The following is a 20,786-nucleotide window of genomic DNA, read 5'->3' as shown; positions in this document are numbered from 1 at the left end:
TCTGCATCTTTTCAAGTTTACTTCAAATGTCCCCTTTGAGCATGGAAATCTGGAGAACTTGGGAGCATTTGATGCAATCCCCAAGCAATACAAAGGGGAGCTTGTTCTAATTGGGACTGTCTCATTAGCATTCAACACCACACTGAAAAATGACAAAGGGCTGTGGCTGACCTTTCATTTCTCTCCATGCTGCCAAGCTTATGATAACACTTGTTTGAACTTCATTAACACCATTTAATTGCCTGCATCACAATCAATATGATGTTTCCCTACTGAAGCCTGGCATGGAGGCAAGGATGTGGGAGACTGAAAAGGGGCAGAGCACAAAAAGCAGAAGTCAAAGAGTTTTTCCATTTCACACTGGTGCCCCAAACACCTGCAGGGCTGCAAGGAGAGGATCTGGTGCTCTTTTTTTTCCTCAACCCTGCAGGGACTCAGTCTCCTTTTGGCTGCTTATTGTACATTGAAAAGAGCCCCTCTAAGAAAAACTTAATGGAGACATCATAAGTGTTCTTCACTTAGGAGTCATCCAAAGAAGACTCTTCAAAATAGGCTTGCCAGGTTCAGGATCAAAAGAAGCTTAAAGTGATCTGATATGAGGGATTCAGAATTAGAACATTTGCATTTTATTGTGTTAACCTGGGTGCAAACAGTGCCTGACACAGCTGGTGCTACTCCTGAGGCCATGATCCCATCTACCTTTTTTCCTTATAAGTACAGATACTTTTAGGATAAAGGTAACGGCTTTAAACTAAAAGGGAGAGATTTAAATGAAATATTTGGAAGACATTCTTTACTCAGAGGGTAGGAAGGCCCTGGCACAGGGTACCCAGAGAAGCTGTGGCTGCCCCTGCATCCCTGGAAGTGTCCAAGGCCAGGCTGGACAGGGCTTGGAGCAGCCTGGGACAGTGGAAGGTGTCCCTGCCATGGCAGGGGCTGGAACAGGATGACCTTTAAGGTCCTTTCCAACCCAAAGCATTTTTGAATTGGTGATTCATGAAGCAGCTATGATTTGCATCCCATTAGCCTTTAGATGTCGAGGTCTAGATCTTGTTAGGAAGAGCTTTAAGAGCATGTTTGGAGTACACAAAACAGACAGCCTGTACCCATTTGGGATTTCACCCACCCAGTGTGTCAGCCTGGGGTTTCAGGGCTCTCAAGTCACTAGGAAATCTCTACCTGTGCAATGCTTGTGATGTCTGTTGGCCACTTTGCAGCTAACTTTAGAAAGAAAGACAAACTGGACCAGTTTAAAGCAATAAAAAGCTGCATGTAGCCTAACATTGTGAGTTATTGAGGCTTTAAGGAGAAACTCTGAGGGCTTTAAAAAAGTACATCACATGAGAGGTGCAAATCCTTGCTCTACTTTAAAAAATTAGTTTTCTCTGCCCCCTCTCTCTCTGCTGGAAAGAAGGCTCAAGCAGTAGCATACCAAAGGTCAAGGCAGGGGGTGTTGTCGGTGGAGATAATAAAAAACAGTGCTGGAAGGGGCCTCGGGAGGTCAACCCGACCATCTCCTGCCTCAGGGCAGGATCAGCTCTAAAGCCTTCCTGACAGATGCTTGTCTACCCCTTTCTTAAAGGCCTCCAACAACAGAGCCTCTGCTGTCCTCAGGCAATTCATTCCCGTGCTTCCCGTCCTTCCCATCAGTGTTTTCCCTCCTGGGCAGCCAAAATCTCCCTGGCTGTAATTAAAGCTCAGGCATTGCCATGGCAGGGGGTACAGCTCATTCCTTGCCTCTCTGGGGCAGCTTTTGGCGTATCTGAAGATTGCTCACTTGTCTTGCTTCACTTTTCATCTCAAAAAAAAACCCCTAAAAACATCCCAATGTTTTCTTATCACACTAAAAAGCTGTTCTTACCCAGTGCAGCTTTCAGCTGGCAAGATGAAAATGTGTCCATATGGGGAGGGTGCAGCCCCACACATCCTCTGCTCGGAGGTGGTGCTGGGTGATCTCCTCTCCCAATTCACTCTTCAGCCACTGAGGCAGAGCTGTCCATCAGCCCTCCACTCTATTCCAAGGGGACAAGCAGCAGGAAAAGCCATGAACAGGCAAAATAAAAGCACTGCCCTTTCTAGGGCTTGCACACACAGAATTGTTCCCTTCAACAGCTTGGGTTGGAAGGCACCTTGAAGCTTTTCTCATTCCACCCCCTGCCATGGGCAGGGACATCTCCCACTATCCCAGGTCGCTCCCAAGCCCCATCCTCTCACCACATTTCTCTTCACAGAGAAAAGCAAGGCACATTTCTTCCCAAGAATATTTCTGGGTTTCACATTCTCTGAACCTCAGAGAAAGGAAATCACAATTCTTATCTCATTGGCTGTGCCTGTGTTTGTGCCAAAGTAGAATGCAACATGGAGATTGTTTACCCACAGGGATGGTGCTGTGGTTCCTTGGCCTGTCAGGGCCAGGTGTGTGTGTGTGTGTCAGGACTGTCATTGACAGTCATGAGATTCTGTGCAGTGTGTGCAGAGCTGAGTGCTTGGCAGATTCAGTTTAGATGTAATGTAATATAGTGTAATATAGTATAGAATAATATAGTATAATAAAGTAATTAATCAGCCTTCTGATATCAGTGGAGTCCTCCTCATCACTTCTCCCTGCCATGGGGGTCGTCCTGTTTTGATACCATCCAGCCTGGTCTTGGACACTTCCAGGAATGGGGCATCCCTGGATTTCCCTGGGCAATTTATTCCAGTGCCTCACCAGCAGCTCAGATGCTCCCCTGGAAACTCCAAGTGCCATTCTGTGTCAGTGCAAGAACTGACAGCACGTCCTTGCACTGCTTCAGTGCATCCCAAAAAAAGAGCTGGTTGCTCCCAAGCTTTCCACCAGCCCTTCCCTGCTGGAAGAGTCCCCCATATCCCTTTCACACACCTCTCCATCCTTCAGTGGTCTGGATCCAGCCGGCTATTGCATAACCCTAATTATGTTATTGCTGTAATTGCATCTGCCGTCTGCAGCACATGGATTCCTTACAAGCTTTTCATATGCTAAAATGATTATTAATGAGTGCAGTCCCATCCCAGCGACAAACAACAGCCATGACAAAAAGATCTTTTGGAAGGCAATTAGCTCCATGCTAAGCTGCCTAAACCATGGGCTGTGCTGGGAAATTTCGGGCTGGGGAGGAAGAGCTGGCAATGTGGCTTTTCTCTTCTCTTTTGATGAGTTAATGAGTTACTGAGCGGCAGCAGGCACAGTCATTCTCGTGAAACAGCTCCACTAAGGAGCCTTTCCCTGTCGGTGCCGAGGGAAAGAACCTTTATCCCTGGATGAACAGAGGGCAAAATATATTCCCAGGTCACTGTGATGGATGCCCAGGTCACTGTTGTGTCGCTTTCCTTGGGAAAACAAAACAAAACAAAACAAAGCAAGATAAAAAACAAAACGCAACCCAGGGAAAGATGAGGTTGGAAGGAACAAGAATAATTATTTTTTCACTGGAAGAGTACCAGCTGTATCCTGGTACATCCCAAATCCTTCTGCATCCACCAGTGGCAAAGGAGGGTCTCCTGGGCTCTCTCTTCATTCAAGGCAGGCTGGAGTGAATTGCAGTTCCCGTGATATCTGTGAGGACACATCCCATGGCCTGGTTATCCTCACATCCTGGAGTGCTGGAATGATGGGTTCACCCCAATTCCTCGTGATTTTAATTGCTTATGAAGTCAAATGAACAAATTTCCTTGTCACATCAGAGGATGGAGATCCTTGAGGCAAGAATGGAGGCTGGTCCTGTGAATCCAGGGAAACTCAGACACATAAGGCTGAATCTTCTGATCTCCACCTGAGGATCCTCCAGCTAGGGAAAGATCCACTGGAGATTAGCAAAACTGGAGTACAGCAGTAGCAGCAAATCTGCTCAGGATTCTCACTCCTGACCCTTTAGGGGCAGATTCAACTGCATTTACTGCTTTGCTTTGCTATCTTTCTGTCTCATTCTGAGAGAATATGGCTCAGTGTTGTGTTCCCAACCTTCTGCTGGCTGTGGAAGTGTGTCAAAGACCTGTCCCTACCTCAGGTGAGACCTGGTGGCCCTCCACAGGTGACAGGGCACCTCACTGCCCCTGGCACTGCCTGCCAGCCCAGCTCTGCTGTGGGAGCTGTCAGCTGCAGGGGTGGAGGAAGCAGCACAGGCAGCCCTGCAAATTCCAGCAGTGGGAATGTAAGGGCCTCTGGGGTTTGGTGACAGCTCCTCAGTGGTTGTATGCAAATGGCAGAGAGGCTCTAAGTACCTCTGAGGATCTGGGCTGGAATGGAAGGTAAATAAAGACTCAGCAGGGATGTTGTCATCTCCCTGCTAGGATGCTTTAATACACACATTCATCATTTCTTTAGAGAGCACAGTGATGGCTTCATTAGAGACTCTTCTGCATAAATAAGTCACTGGGCCATGGCAGAAATTGGACGGAAGGATATTGTGTCTTCTCACTCATCTAGATTGAGGCATTGGTACATGTTTGCTTCCACTTCTTGCTCTTTTATTTTTGTCACAAAACACCTTGGTTAAATGGGAAATGACTGCTTAGGTGTGTGATGCCAGGGAATTGAGTCTGGAGGAGACCAGGGCACTTTGGTGGGTGATGGCCTGTGACCCCAGAGCACTGAGATCACATCCTGGGAGTCTGTCATGGCCAGAGCCCTGAAACTGTGATTCTTGAAACCCAGATCTGTGCATCCCATCCTTGGCTCCAGGGAGCATTTCCTGCTGCTTTTCCTTGTTTGGATGAGTCACAGGAGTGTTGTGCTGCTGGGGAATGATCTCTGCAGGTCTGGAAAGGGATGGGGAACTTTCAAACCCTTGTGAGTCACAGAGTCAAGAGTCTGTTGCTACCAGGTGGAAAGGAAACAGGACAAACTTGGAGAAGGAGTTGATAAGTGGTGTCTGTGCTCCAGTTTTTGGGAGCACCCTGTCCCTACACCCACTATCCTGCCACCACTTGGTGACAGCTCAACCAGAGAGGAAAAGGAGAATTTTAACTTCTTTTCAGAGCCAGACTGGCACCTCTGATGTCCTCCACCAAACCCATTTATTTTTACTGTAGTGAGCCTCCTTCTCTTCTCATTTCACCCGTCAGGAGGGTGCCTATCCAACATTCACGAGGAGCTGCTCTCTTTTCAGGTGCCATAAATCAGTGTATTTCACTGCTTTGCAGCTTGTTTTCCCCACAAGTCTGTGAATTGTGTTGGTGGCACCTGGATTTATTTTTTCTTTCTCCAGTGCCAAGGCGCATCTTGATTTCTGACCCTAAAATTCCTTGCTCTTTGACCCTAAGATTCCTTGTTTTCTCAGCCATGTTATGGATGCCACCAATTCCTGTGTGCAGCACAGATCTGATCTTCTCCAGCAGGTGATGCCAAGACCTGTTTAGGTTTTCCTGCAAGTCTCAGAGGTCTAAGAAATATTTATTCCTCCTGCTCAGCATCTTCTCCTGGGGGCAGTTCTGCAGGACAGGGCCTCCTGGGATTTCCAGGTGCTCACTTTACTCACAGACAACTGTCCAGGTCCACCTGAAGACAGAGGGTCAGGCAGAGTGTAAAGAAAATCAAGCCCACACCACTTTTCACTGGAGCACTGGCAATGAGGAATATTTAGACCACAGGACTGAGTTAGACTAAGATTTCTGGCTGGTCCTAAGCCCAGAAGACAAAATGCCAGGACTCCAGGGAGAGAGATGTTTTTGTGCCTGCTGGAAGTTGCAGTAAAATTAATGAGGTTTGCACAAGTTTTTATGGTGAAACAGAGTTTAGCTTTGGAAAATGTCAAGCGAGAAGGACCTCTGGCTCCTGTGCTTCCCTCTGCCAAGGATTACATCAGCATCCCACCACCAAAACCAAGTTATCAACAGAGACTGATTCATTGGGGTAAATCAGGGTGGGATTGAAGGGCACAAAACCAGACTGAGCACAGCTGGAGGCTCCTGCTGTGGAAAGGTTCCCCCCCATGCTCTTGCACTGCTCTGTCTTGCACAGGCCACTCCAGCAGCTGCTCATCCTGCTCTGTCACCGAGTATTTTCCCACCCACTCACCTCAAGGATCCTCACCACACAGCATTTCCATGTCCAATTTCTCTGCAGTGGCACACAGCCTCCATCTCAGCAGGTGTCTCCACGCTGTTTACAGGACACCTGTCAGCTCTTTTGGCTCCCCGTCCCCTCTGCCTCCTAATTATAAAATTGTGGATTGCTGCAGCTATGGGCTTTTTTTTTTTTTCTCCTCCTTCTTCTTATTTTTTTTTCCTTGTGCACAAAATGTCAAATTGCAGAAATTAAAAATGTAAATGATGGTGTCTAATTAACCAGTTGACAGCAGAGCACAGCTGCAAGTGACAGTGACTGATTACCTTCTGCAAACCTTGTCCTCCAAGACCTGCCTTACTCAGGGGAGGAAGGACATCAAAAATAGCAACTTCCTTAAAGAGACATCACTCTGCAGATGAAGCCTGCTGGGCAGTGGTTCTGGGGTGTCCAGATCCTATGGATAAACCCCCTAGTCCTCCTGAGCCTCGGGGGAATGCTGTTGACTCCTAGGAAAAGCAGATTTTTTTTCCCAGTCAGACTGGAATTGAAGGCTGCTGCCACAAATATCAGGCCAGCTTAAAATATGGGGCAAAAAGGAGATGCTGAGCAAGAGAGTTGTTGGGGTAGACTGGATTGAGTGTGGAAGGTGGGTGATGTTAGCAATGGGGGCAGATGTAGTGGTGAGAATGGTGCAAGGAAAAATACAAATATTTGGAGGTTTTCTGTGTGTGGGAGTGAAATCCTGAGCTGTCAGTGGGCAGCAAGGTCTCTCTGGGAAGAGAGGCAGGGCTAAAAGCCCTTGAATGTCTGACAGAGTGATCCAGCTTCAATCCAGCTCCTATTGATGGCACAGGGAAAGTTCACAGGATAATTTTTGGGGCTTCATTCTCAGATTGGGGTGAATACAAGACATACCTGGTGCTCAGGATGAGAGCTCAGTTATTTCCACCTTGGCTAAGTCTCCTTTCTTGCTGTAAAAGAAGAGCATGAGCAGGTATTTCCCTGAGGAACCAGAAAAACCCAGCACAAAGTGTGGGGCATTTTTCTCCTTTTTGTTTGTGGATTGGGGGCTTCATTCTCAGATTGGGGTGTATAAAGACATACCTGGTGCTCAGGATGAGTGCTCAGTCATTTCCACCTTAGCTAAGTCACCTTTCTTGCTGTAAAAGAAGAGCATGAGCAGGTCTTTCACTGAGGAACCAGAAAAGCCCAGCACTACGTGTGGATTTTTTCCTCCTTTTTCTTTGTGGATTTCACTTCTTGATCTCCTGCTCTTCCCCTCAAGAAACCCCCGTGTTTGTGCCCCTCAGGTACTACTCAGACATTGCCAAGATGCCAGCAATCAGTGACCAGGACATGAATGCTTACCTGGCTGAGCAGTCTCGCATGCACATGAACGAGTTCAACACCATGAGCGCGCTCTCCGAGATCTACTCCTACGTGGGCAAGTACAGCGAGGAGGTGAGAGCTGGGGACACCTCTGGGGGGCCAGGGGACAGGAGGTGAGAGCTGGGGACACCTCTGGGGGGCCAGGGGACAGGAGGTGAGAGCTGGGGGGCCAGGGGACAGGAGGTGAGAGCTGGGGACACCTCTGGGGGGCCAGGGGACAGGAGGTGAGAGCTGGGGGGCCAGGGGACAGGAGGTGAGAGCTGGGGACACCTCTGGGGGGCCAGGGGACAGGAGGTGAGAGCTGGGGACACCTCTGGGGGGCCAGGGGAGAGGAGGTGAGAGCTGGGGGCACCTCTGGGGGGCCAGGGGACAGCCCGCCCATCCCCTGGTGAGTCACTCATACCTGTCTGCATCCTGGCTGGGAGGGTGGAGGATTTCAGGAATGAGAGACAAGGCTTGGGGTTTAGAAAGGGAAGGTCTGGGATTTTGGGTTTCCTCATTAGTCCTCTCTGGATCCCTGTTTTTTGTCTCTCTTGTTCAGTCAGGCTCAGCTGGTTTGAAGTAGTTGATGGTCAGATGTTAGCTCACTGCAGAGGAGCCCTGCATGAGCTTTACATCCACAATGGCCAAAAGTTGCTTAAGGACTGGGCCCAGCACCATTCCAGATACCCTAAACCACCCCAAAATGGTCCAACACAGACTAGAAGTTGTCCAGTATGGTTCTATGTATTGAAGGCCATGTGAGAGCCCTTAGGGCATCTCAAGTGGCATGGCCAGGTGATGGATAAAGCTCATCAATAAATATTGAATCTCCAAGATAAGAACCCATTTGATTGGTTGCAATCCAGAAGTCTGCACTGAGTCCTTCCTAGCTCCCTGCCTAGCTCCCTCCTGGCTGGCTGACTTGCCTTGCATGAGCTAAACTAAGCCTGGGACCTGCCTTGGAGAAAGCTAACCCCCCTCTGCTGCTTTAAAATGCTGGACTCAGTCATTTTGGGGAAAGAAACTGAAATCCCTATCACTTCTTCCTCTCCCCTTTTCCAGATTCTCGGAGCCCTCGACCAAGATGACCAGGCTGGGAAACAGAAACTTGCCTACAAACTTGAACAAGTTATAACCCTCATGAGCATAGACAGCTGAGAACTGTCCTGCCAGGGACACCCTGGGAGGGATAAACCAAGTCGTGCCTCACTCAAGATCATCATCTTTACCAAGTGCAAGTTTTGATGGGCTGTAAGCAGAGCCACCCGAACAGCGCTCCTCTCTCTCTCCTCCCCCTCTCTCTCTTTCTCTCTTTTCCTTCTCTTTCCAAACCTATGGACAAAGCGACAGAGCCCCAGGGGTTAAAAGAAAAGACTGCAGAGGAATCTTGGCTCTGGGCCCATGAAGACCTTAGGGTGGAGCTCTCCTTTTCACAGCTTCCCCTCTGCCTTTTGCCCTAGAGACAAACTACTGAACACACAGGAAAACCCCACCAACCCTCCCCCAGCACCACATCCTCACTCTGCAGAGGTGAAGCTGGGAGGTAACTTCTGTCATGCTGCTTTAACTGCCCTCCGAGGGCTGTAGCCTCTGGAGAGGACAAGGAAATGAACTCAGTATTACTCAAGTGTCCCCGAGGGGAGGGCAGCCTGCCTGCAGGGCTCCTGGAGGGCAGAGCCAATCCAGCTCCTCTCCTGCAGAGCCATTGCAATTCTATCCCTTGGTAGCGACCCACTGGGAGAGGAGGCTCCCCAAAAAATGCCACAGCTTTGTCCAGAGCAGGGCCACTGTGGCTCATCCTGCTGGGGCAGGGAAAGGGTCAAGAGGGGACGAGGAGACCGATGCTGCCCTGCCCATGTGTTTCATAAGGTTCTTCTTATTTTCCCAAGAGCCGCGTGTCCCCCTCCGTCTTTCCCGTCGTGTCCTGTTGGTCGTAGCACTGCAGCAAAACGCTCTCTCTGCTGGGTGGCAGCCTGTCTGTGGTGGTGGTCCTGCTCCTCCTGGCCGTGGAGAGCACAGCATCATGCCCCTCGTTCCCACCTTGGCTTGGAAAGCAGGAGCCACAGGCCTTGGTTTGTTCCAGGCAAGGAGCTCAGCCTCAAAAGAAGATCCAGAAGGATTTTTAATTTTTAATTTTTTTTAAGCTGTTCTTTCCATTTTGTTTCCTCAGCTGGAACACAGCTGTTGTGGAATATCAGAGGGTTACTGAAATGCTTGCTGTGAAGTGAGGTGGTGCACAGGGCTGATGGTACAGCCTTCCTCCCAAGCTGCTCCTAAGAGGAAATGTCACCACACATTTTGGAAGGAAATCTTGGAGGAAATCCAAATGAAACACTGCAAAAAATTCTTCTACCTAGGTCCCCCCAGCCGAACTGCCTGTCCTCTGGAGGTCTCTGAACTGCTGTGAGCCCATCTGCCTTTTGGTGCCAACTCCTGGCCTTTCTTCTCCTCCATTTCTGGAACCAACGGGCCTTGCTGAAGGCACAGTTGCTGCCTAGGAAGGATTTTATCTCTCTTTGCACTTCTTATCCCTTCAGGGATCGCTGTCACCATGGGACAATTGTGGGAGATCACCCTGTCCCTGTGCCATCCTCTGCTCAGCTTCTCCAGAACATCTCAACTTGTCTCATGGCCAACCAAAGGGGAGTGAGCTCCTGCATCTCTTTTGCCTTCAGCTGTTCCATTCACATGGCTGCCAGCCCGGATAACACCATGATTAGAGACCCTCGGGGTGTGGAGAACCTTCCTTGCTCACCAGGGAGGCAAGAGCTGGGTCAGCATTCATCTCCCCAGACATGAGCAGAGCTCCCTGGCAGATGGAGGAGCGGCTGGAGAACCAGCCCACGTCCACCTCACCCCATCCTTGGAGCAACAGCCTGGATCTGCTTTGCACCTGGAGGGAGGAATGGGTGCAGAGTGTGTAAACTGATTACAGAGCAAGTTTGTTTGGGTTCATTCCTGTCTCTTGCTGTCAAACCAGAACCTCTCAGGAGTGACAGATCCCGAGCGTGTGTGAAGGATGGTGTGGTGCAAGCAGGAGTCAGGCAGCAGGAGGGTTTCCTTCAGCCAAGCAGATACACACGTAGGCGAGTCCAAAACCACTCAGTCCAAAGCTGTACGTGTCTGTGGGGAGAAAAATCACCAGATTCACGTGTAAACAGCAAACTTAGGGACACGTCTTGGTTTTAAACCCCCAGACATTTCTCTCTTGATTACAATTCCAATTATTTTGTGCGTGTGCGTGTGTATCTGTGTGCGCGTGTGCGTTCCTTCCTCTTTTTTTTTTTGGTTCTGCTTGCTTTCTGTTGGATTGCTGAGCTGATGGACTCATCATGCACCTTATGGACATCTCAGCAGTTTTAAGAGGCCTGCGCATTGGGGATGGTTTGGGTTTGGTTGGTTCTGCCATGGTTTTGTTGATCCATTTTAGTAACGTCGGCGCATGTTCCAGATCCATTGATTATGGCTGTGAAAGTGGGAAGTCCCACCAGAGCCAGTGGTAAGAAAATGACAACAAACAACACAAACACAGTATTTTTTATAAGTACGTAAATTTAAAAAAAAAGGAAAAAAAAAAAAAGGGGAAAAATTAAAAAAAAAAAAAAAAAGGAAGAAACCAAAGGTTTTGACAAACAAAGTGCCACAAAAGATAAATATGGACCCTATTGTCATGCCTTGTACTCACAGCTGGATGGTAGGAGTCTAAGGACAAAGAGCTGGCTTGGAGGGAAGTGGTTATGAGTGATGGGCGATCCTGCCTGGACATGCGCACATGAGAGGAAGAAGAAGCTGTTTAACAGAAAAAAAAAAAGTATCAAAATGAACTGGTGTGATCCTGTACTGTTACTGAAGTCAGAGGAACACCACAGGGGAAATCTGAGACACCCTGTTTCTTTTCAATGTTTTCAGGGCTGTGTTTTTTGGTTTGTTATGGTTGTTTTCCATGGTTGTTATTTTATTTCTTCTTGCTGGTACGGAGTTTTTCATCTGTATATTATATATATATATTTTTCGAGAAAAACTTGAACACCTCAGAGACACTGAGAATGAAACGCTTAGGGGAAATGGGAAACACCAGGAGATTGGTGTCTTAACCCTTTCCAAACTTCCCATTTAGGCATTTCTGCTTTCCCTCCACCCTCTTCTTTCCCCCATGCCCAGGATTTGAAAGAAAATCTGCGTTTTGCTTCTCTTTCATCTCCTCTTTATTTTTTGTCTTTCTGTTTCTCTTTAGTTTGGTGTTTGAGCTGGATTTGCTTTTTTGCTTGGAAAATGTGCCAGAATTGTGATGTAAATGCGTGGGCTTCCTCCCCTGTCCCCTTCAGTGCCCTTCCCATCTCCAACCAGTGTCCCAGAATCCCCCAGTCTATGAGAAGTCTTGGCATCTTTCTTCCCAGCCTCACCTGTTGAGCTAACTATTTTTTAAGTGCATGTAAAATACAACTAAAAACAAAGACACAAGCAGAAGAATGAGCCCTACTACAACACGGATGCTTTCTTTTCCTTTGATTTCTTTCCCCCCCACCTCCCTTTCAACACTTGACCAAAAATTCCTGATAAATAAGTAGTGTCCCACACTGCTTTTCAAGCCCCATGGAGAGAACTGGAGCCAAAGTTCCTAGAAGCCCATGGACAGGCTCCTAATATCCAGAAAATTCCAGATGGTAGGCTGATCTTTACGGGCATTTCTCAAACACTGCAATCAAATAATTAATGCTGGCACCTGCAGCACCATCAGAAACAGGGGAAAGGGAACTCATGAAGACTCTCAGAGGTTCTGTGGAGAGAGTCAAGATTATTTCTTCACTGCAGGGTTTGCTCTGGGGCTTTGCTGCTGGGTTAGAGGAACAAAGGATGAACAGCCCATCTGCAAACACCTCATGTCCTCCCTGTGAGTGGGACTCAGCTGTCAGTGACAGTGATCTGAGACCTGATCCATTATGTCATGTGCTGGTGCACACTGAGCCTTCCAGTGAACACCGGTGTGGGGAAATTTGTGTGTGTCTGGAATAAGGTGTTGGAGATAGTTTGCCCTCCAACAGACAGCATAGGAGAACAATCAAGGAGAAATTCAGCCACCCTCCTCTCCTAGCATAGAATCACAGAATGATTTGGGTTGGAAAAGACCTCTAAGATCACAGAGTCTGAATGATAAATGCCCCAGTCCTTCTCTTCCCATTCTTTATCCTGTCCTGAACATATCCAAAGGTTTGGTCCCACCCAGCACACATCAGCCTTGCTCCATTAGATAAGAGGGCTATGCCAATTTTCATCCCTGCAGTGGTACCACTGCAGTTGTCTTACCTCGCATCTTTGACACTGAAGACCATAAAATTTATTGGGTCATGAAGATTTACCACCAGAATTTCATTTGGTAATTGCTTAGATTGAAAAATTATGTCCAAAGTTTCCCGATCTTCTGCATTCACCCACAAGAAAATGTTTGCCATGAAGGGAATGAGACCAAGCAAATCAGATAATTGTCATTATTTTTAATAGTGCTGTTGAAAACCAACACATCAAATTTGAAAAGCCCAGTCAGTGGTCAGCCTTCCTGTTGAGTCCCCTCTGAATTTCCTGGAGTCTGGGATGTCTGTGAGATAAAAACCCAAGCACACAACAGCCAATATCAGAAGGACAATTGTTCAGAACTAAATAGTTCAGAACTAATTGTTCAAAACATGAAATGTAGATCTGTCCTTCTCCAAGGCTTTAACTAAGTGCTTTGGGAAGAGACACTGCTATTTGGGGACTCTTCCAAAAGAGGAGAAATGAAAATATAAGTACTGAGAGTTGTCCTCCAGGGCAGGTGGAGGTTTTGGGATCTCCTAACTCTTGCCATCCAAACTTGGTGTGCTGTGGGGCAGGAAATTGGTGAAACACGTGAGCCTCAACATCATGGTGTGAACCTCAACCTCCTGCCCATTCCCAGCCTGAATTTTCCTGCTTTGCACCTGGTGTAGCTCCCATTTCAGGGTAGTGCTTGGTCCATGGAATCCTGCAGTTTTCCCTCACCTCTGTGACTGTTCAATGCCCCTTTCTCTGAAAAAATCTTGCTGTCTTACTGGGAATAACTGCTATGTGGAGAATGCTTTGAAAACAGAGCTTGTCAACCGTGTTTTATTTGGGATGGCCCAGTTCTCTACACTTGGAGAAGCACCCAAGGGGACACAGGCTTACAGAAAGGAAAAAAAAAAAGAATTTGTAGAAAGATGTCAAAAAAAAAAGTTAAAAATACCCAAACAATTTACACTTGGAAAAATAAATAAACCCACCAAAAACCCCACAGAAGTTACAAAGCTGCTTAGTCTAATCAACCTGTCACGTGTTTGATTTCTGTTGTTGTCGTTGTTTGTTCATTGTTTGGTTGGTTTTGTTTGGTTTTTTGTTTTGTTGGGGTTTTTTTTAATCTTCTGTTCTAAAAATTGAGAGTTTACCTCAAGAAATTCTTTCTGCTTGGAAAGAGATCACCTCAAAGACGCTCGCAGCAGAGAGCAGTGTGCAGGGAAGCTCAGTAAAGCAAACTTGGGTGTGGAAAACAGAGGGAAAACCAGGAAATTCAGGCTCTTCTCAGCATTCCCTTCTTTTACTGGTGTGGTCTGGCATTCCCCAGTGGAGAAGTTGCTGTTCACTTTCAGACAGACTGAGGCACAAGAGCCAGTTGGAGAAATCAAGGCACATGTCCAAGCTTGAAGTCCTTTCTGAAGTATCTTAAGAGAAACTTGGTGTTATTTAAACTTTCTATGCTGCTCTTTCTCCATTCCCTGGAGAAATTCCGCTTTCCAGCCCAGGCTGGGGTAAGGAAGCAGAGAGATTAGGTGCTAGCTAAATGCTCCCAGTGTTTTCCCCAAGGATTAGAGAGGCAACTGGATTATTTAAGGTCACAAGAGAGGCCCTTCCTTGTGTCTGACCCTGTGTCTTGGACTTACACGTGAGCCCAGAAGTCTCATTCTCTGTTTTGCTAAAGCTTCCAACTTAAAATCAATGGAAAGACATTTCCTTTCACCACAGTGTTACTAACAGCCTCAAAGAGATGTCAAGACAGCATTAGAAAGGAGGTTGGGATCCTTTTTCTTAGGTTGTTGTTGTTGTTAGTTTGATTTTCTTTTGAACTGATCCTAGTTAAAAAAAGAAAGAAATAAAATCTATACTATTTAAATTGGAATCCCGTTGTTACTTGGTAAAGGCAAAGCTTCTGTACCTTTGTTATAATTAATTGTATACCTGTGTATGTAAATATAAGGCATTCCTATTTTGCAGTCCAGAACAAAAAAGAAAAAAAAAACCAACTATTTGTAATATAGAATAAAGTTTATTAAAAAAAATAAAGAAATAAAAATGCCCCAGGCTGTGATTGCTGCTTTCTGTGTCAAATGGAGCCAGAGGGAGGGAACTGAAGTCAAGGAAAAGCTGGAAAAATACCTTAAAGATCATCGAGTCCAGCACTGCCACATCCACCACTAAACCATGTCCCCATATCCACACATTTGGAACCAACCTTCCTTCCTTCCTTCCTTCCTTCCTTCCTTCCTTCCTTCCTTCCTTCCTTCCTTCCTTCCTTCCTTCCTTCCTTCCTTCCTTCCTTCCTTCCGCCACTTCCTTCCTTCCTTCCGCCACTTCCTTCCTTCCTTCCTTCCTTCCGCCACTTCCTTCCTTCCGCCACTTCCTTCCTTCCTTCCTTCCGCCACTTCCTTCCTTCCGCCACTTCCTTCCTTCCGCCACTTCCTTCCGCCACTTCCTTCCTTCCGCCACTTCCTTCCTTCCTTCCGCCACTTCCTTCCGCCACTTCCTTCCTTCCTTCCTTCCTTCCTTCCTTCCTTCCTTCCGCCACTTCCTTCCTTCCGCCACTTCCTTCCGCCACTTCCTTCCTTCCTTCCGCCACTTCCTTCCTTCCTTCCGCCACTTCCTTCCCTCCTTCCCTCCTTCCCTCCCTCTCTTTGTTGTCATCTCTTTTCCTTTCCCTGTCATACAAAAAGACATTTATTGGATTGTTTGATTTTTTTCCTTGCAGAGGTGGGATCCAGACAGGTTATTCCTTTCCATTTGCTTTTGAGGTGTCATCAGCTCTATTAAAAAATAAAAATAAATAAAAAAGGTTTACAAGCTCACCAATTCAGGGATGCTACTAAAGTAACCACGTATGAGGTTTGTGGGAAACAAACAGCTTTCCACAGTCTCAGCTCAATGGAGACCATGAAAAGGAAGCAAGAGTGGATTTCAGAGAGGGAAAGGAGTTGAATGAAGCTCTGACAGTTTCAGGCTGGTTCTGCTCAGCAGTGTCTGGGTACCTACAGAAGGGCAGCACATGTACACCTGTAACTGACCACATGCAGCCATGGAAATGAGACATCTCTGTCCTGCTGCTCCTTGGGACACAGAGGAAAAGGCTTGGGGCTCAAATCGTGTAGATTCTTTTGCTTCTTTTCTCTGCCAGGGTTGGGATTAAATGTGTGAATTGGTATTTCTTGTTGGGACTCGGATGTTTATTAGTTCTTATCTATGTCACAGTCCCACAAACCCTAAGTCCTACAGTACTTTAATAAGCTACACCCATATCTATCTATACAAGGCCTTTTAAGGGTAAACTGTCTAATTAAGAAATGACACCTACATTATTTTCAGTTTTAACCCAATAACCAACCACCTGTGCCCGCAATGGGGACTTTTTATCCAATGACACAAAACCACCCAAACCCATGGAGAAGAAGGTGAAGAAGAAGGAGCAGCACTGCCCCAAAACCTCCATCTTGCTTTCTATCCAATACTGTATTCCAAATGCTTAAACTCTGAGTTTCCCACCCTGTGGTATCACACACTTCTGTTCAAACTGCACACCCACAATCCCAGCTCCATCATTCCATTCTGGAAGCTTCTCCAGGGCCTCAGGTCAGTGCAGTGTTCTCTCAGGGGTCAGTCCCAGCTCAGCCAGTCCCAACAGTGTGTCTCCCCCCGAGCATCCCCCACCAGACCCCTCAGACCAGCAGGGTGAGTTGTGGGAATTGATGCTAAAAACTTCTGTGTGAAAGGAAGAGCTTCAGGTTTGGGCTCTTCTGAATTATCAGTGTGTTTAGGGTAAAACCCAAAACCACCTCTAAATTAAGAGTTGTGAAGTGTTTTGTTTTTCAGGGCATTGCTTAAACCTAAACTGAAATACCTCACTAAAACCTTCCTTTCAGACAATGTGGTTGTATTTACACTTCCACCAGAGGAGTTTTAGGCTGTGTCTCCACCAGAAACTGCATAACAAGAGAGAGACTGTCCCTGTAGAAATAACAGCTTCCATGTCAGTAAGACCAGACAGGAAAAGGAGGAGAGGAACCTGAGGCACAAAGAGGTGAAATGGATGGCCTGGAATCTCAGAAGCAAAGCTATCTGCAGCCCAATACCAATCCCAACCCACCCAGACACTGTTTTGTGGCTGTCCACAGCTGAGTGTTGCAGATTTGGGAGAATCCATAAGGCAGGGCATGGTTGGGACCACCATTGACCCTGTTGATACATCCTGGACCAGTTTCCTCCTGTCTTCCATGCCAAGACTGGGAAACAACAAAACACCAATATTCCCACAAAAACACCCTTCCAAATATTAAATGGAGCTGCAATTAGTGAGCACAGCCAAGCAAACAGACTCCAGGCTTGTGGGAACTCCCTGCTGTCAGCTGGAAAATGTTTGGTTTTGGGGGGATTACATGTGTGGGCTTGCTGCTGCTGATGCTGCTGTTGCTGCTGCTGCTCAGCAGAGAATTTCCCTGTGGATTTAATGAAAGAGTAGGAGGAAGGAGGAAAACCTCTGACATGGATCTGTCTGCAGCAGGCCAGGGCATCACTCTGATGCCCCCTGAGACTTTGGCTGTGGCCACATGTGTGTGACAGAGACTGGGGGCAACAGCCTCCTCTCCCAGTTCCAGCCTCTGGAATGCCTCTGTCCAGCTCCCAAATGAGCTGAGCTGGATACTCTAGGCCAAGCAGGTATTTACAAAGCAGGCAGGAGCCACCTTTCAATCAATAAAGTTGGAACAGCACTCTAAAATCACCAAATTTAATTGTTAACCCAGCACTGCCAAGCCACCACTAACCCATGTCCCCAAGTGCCACATCCTTTCCCTAAAGGATGTGCTGGATTCTCCCTCTCACAAGCTACAGGAAAGAGGCATTTTCAAAGCTGTCCTGCTTTTATGGTCCATGAGAAATCAGGATCATTTCCTGCACCTCAGTCCTTGCCTTCCTCCAGCTCCTCCAGTGAGCAAATGGTGACCATTTGCTTCAGGTCTGTGACATCCCTGGAGTAAATAATATCCCCCAAGTGTCCCACAGAAACCTGGCAGGGGAAAAGGCCCTGCAAAGCTCAGAGATGGTCTTTATCTCCCAGGTGACTCCTCTGCAGCTGAGCTTCCCAAAGCAATCCCAGATGTCAGCTGAGAGGGACCATTTCCAGCACCCCGGGGAGGATTCAATTTGCCTTTATTATTTCCTGTTTCCTGCTTTCTGACTCTTCCCAGGTTCAGCTGCCTGGATTGCATTAAGATGTTCCCCTCACCATTCCCCATCCTGGGGGTTTTCTGCTTCAGCAGAGAATGACTCCAGCATCAGCTCTCTCTGGATATCACTTGTATCCCTTCCCTGTGTTCAGCCCCAGGTGCACCTCACCAAGGTGGTGACAGGGGTAGGGACCATAATTCTGAATCCTTTGCCCTGCAGAGACCTGCCAGCTTCAGTGTCAAGGTGTTTGACCGCATTGAGTGGCAAGAAAATGATCCTGGGATCAATGAGGCTTTGTTCACAAAACCACAGAATGGTTTGGGTTGGAAGGAAACCTAAAGATGATCCAGTTCCAAGCCCCTGCCATGGGCAGGGACACCTCCCACTAGATCAGGTTGATCAGAGCAGGATCTCTGCAAAATCACCTCTTCTTATGAGGAGTTGTCTGAGTGGCCGTGGATGTTTTCTCCTGTGGGGCTTGTCCTGTCTCTCTGTGCAGCCACCAGTGAAAACTGAGCCCTTCCAGGATCCAGTTAATCTCATTACAGTCCTGCTGGCTCAAACAGATCAGTGACTGACAGAGGGAAATGCTGTTTCCTCTGGCTGGCTCCAGGGAGGAACTCACCCAGCTGCAGAGGATTGCGCTGTGCCTTTCCAAAGCCAGGTGGGATGAATCCCAGCAGTGGCTCTCCCTTGACCTTTTTTGCTGTAATTGTTTTAGGAACAAACTTTCTTTTTCTATGCACAGCAGAGCCCTGAACTTCTCTGCCACGTGCTATGTGTTCCCACAATGCAGCGAGCATTTGGGAGGAAAGCAGGAATCAGTTTGGTCTTTGGCCTTCAGCAAAGACATTCAAGGAAAGAAAATTGAGAGAAGAACAACTGTTGTTGTTGTTGTTGTTGTTGTTGTTATTATTATTATTATTATTATTATTATTATTATTATTCAAGGAAAGAAAATTGAGAAAAGAACAACTGTTATTATTATTATTATTATTATTATTATTATTATTATTATTATTATTATTATTATTTACCCCTTTCAATTTCCTGCCTTCTCATAAATTCTAGTGGGAAATGTACTCACTGACCTGATAACTCCCCAAACCAAACACGATGCCAAGACTTCTCCACAAGCCAGCTTTCCTTCAGTTTGCCATCTGGGATGCAGCCCTCGCTCCCACAACACAGGCAGGCAGGTCAGCACTCAGGCACACAAACATGTTGTGGGCAGGGACATGACAAGCACAGAACACCAGCAGGCATGGTGTTTTTCCTGGCTACATCTGGGCTAGTAAATAAAAGGAGGCCAAGGTGGAGAAGCAGGCTCTGTGATGAGTTGTCTGTGGTGTTTAGCTGTTAGCAGGCCCCCAGCACAATTCTGGATGAGTTTCTCCCAGAAAATGGCCAGGCACAGCTTGGGATGAGCATCTATTATGGATTTATTTTTCCCTTCATGGATAAAAATGCATCCAGTCTGGCTCTCTCTGCCCCATAGGCTCTAAGACATTGTGGCTTCAGAGGGCCAAATATACAGAGCTACCCCAAAAAAATACTGGGAAAAGGTCAGGAGGTGTGTGTAAAAAATCATTGGAAAAGGAGGTGCTTTAAAGGTTCAGTCTGCTCTGACAGTGAGTGTGGTGTTCACTTGTTTGGGGCTGGTGGGGGGAAGAGAATGAGCCCTAAAATATGGTCTGAGGTTGGATTTAAGTTTTGAAACACAGAGTTTGGGGGCAGAGAAAGGATGCCAGAGGGAAATCTATCCACTGGAAAAAGGGCTGTAGCCCAGGACACCCCAGCTTTGTCTCAGACTGGATGGTGTCTAGTCCTAGACATGGTGTCCTGTTGGGTTGGATGAACTTGTGCTGGAGGAGCACTGGGGTGACAAAATACAGACCCTGAGGTACCACCAGGACCTGTCCTTCTCTGGAATGTTGTGGGCCAGGGCCACAGGTGTGGAGCTGAGCCAGATCTCATGTCCTGGATGGTAGCAATGCATTTGCAAGGTTTAGGCCACAGTGTGCTCCAGCCAAACCACGTTTGGTTATTCTTATCACCATAAGAATAACTGGAATTCATCAAGGTTGCTAAGACATGAATTGTACTAAATTAAGAAAGAAGAGACTGAGGAACAGAATGCCAAGACCACAAGAACCAGATAAAAGAGAGTGGTGGTGCACCTGGACTGTAACCAATCACATATCCTGAGGGTGCATGCAGGACACGACAGAGGAACCAGACAAGAAATGTGTCATCAGTGTGTGCAGTAGTTTTAGAATGTAGAAGTTTTATTTTAGAATACATAGAGCATAATGTAAACAATAAAACAGCTTCTGCTCAATCATACTGGTTTGCTGTCCAGGAGTCCTGATCTCCTGCACTGGATCAGGACTGGTGGCCCTGAGCTGGGTCTTGCCCATCTGCATTTGGGGACAAACCTGCAGGCAGCTTTCAGCCCTTGGGAAGAGCCACATGGAAACTCTCCAGGGCTCACCAGGGTCACCTCAGGGGCCACACCATGGCCTGTGCTCCTTCTTGGTGATGGATGACTCGAAAAGAAGAAGTTCAGACACTGATCCAATTACATTAACACTGCCCAAGTTTGCTCTGTGCTTTCCCAGTGCCCCAGCTGAGCCAGAATCCAGGGAAACTGGCTCATAAACCTGCCCTGCTTTGCATTAACAAAGGCAATCTGATTAACTCCCCAGCAGGGGCAAGGCACAGCTCCCAACCCCAGCTCAACTTCCACATCAGAGAACTCTGGTGAATTGGATCCAGAGGAGGCAGCTGTGAGTTATGGGGCTGGAATTCCATCAAGGGCTTCTGGGGAGGTCACAAAACCACCAAACAGCTCTCACAGCCTCCCCCCTCTTCCCATGCACCGTCCCCAAACAGAATTACAGCCCCATAA

General features: G+C 47.3%; 1 protein-coding gene across 1 annotated transcript in view; it reads left to right on the top strand.

The window, feature by feature from the left end:
• The window catches only part of PLXNA4 (plexin A4), a 474,394-nt gene extending 459,656 nt beyond the window's left edge, over positions 1-14,738 (top strand). Inside the window, exons 31-32 of the mRNA XM_059847574.1 lie at positions 7,336-7,486; positions 8,459-14,738. Coding sequence (XP_059703557.1) covers positions 7,336-7,486; positions 8,459-8,554 — 247 coding nt within the window. The 3' untranslated portion in view covers positions 8,555-14,738. The remainder of the gene's footprint in view (positions 1-7,335; positions 7,487-8,458) is intronic.
• The last annotated feature ends 6,048 nt before the right edge of the window (positions 14,739-20,786 follow it).

The sequence above is a fragment of the Haemorhous mexicanus genome, chromosome 5 (genome assembly GCF_027477595.1).
Source record: "Haemorhous mexicanus isolate bHaeMex1 chromosome 5, bHaeMex1.pri, whole genome shotgun sequence".
Lineage (NCBI taxonomy): Eukaryota > Metazoa > Chordata > Aves > Passeriformes > Fringillidae > Haemorhous > Haemorhous mexicanus.
Note: the sequence above shows the minus strand (reverse complement) of the source record. Positions and strands in the feature narration are given on the sequence as shown.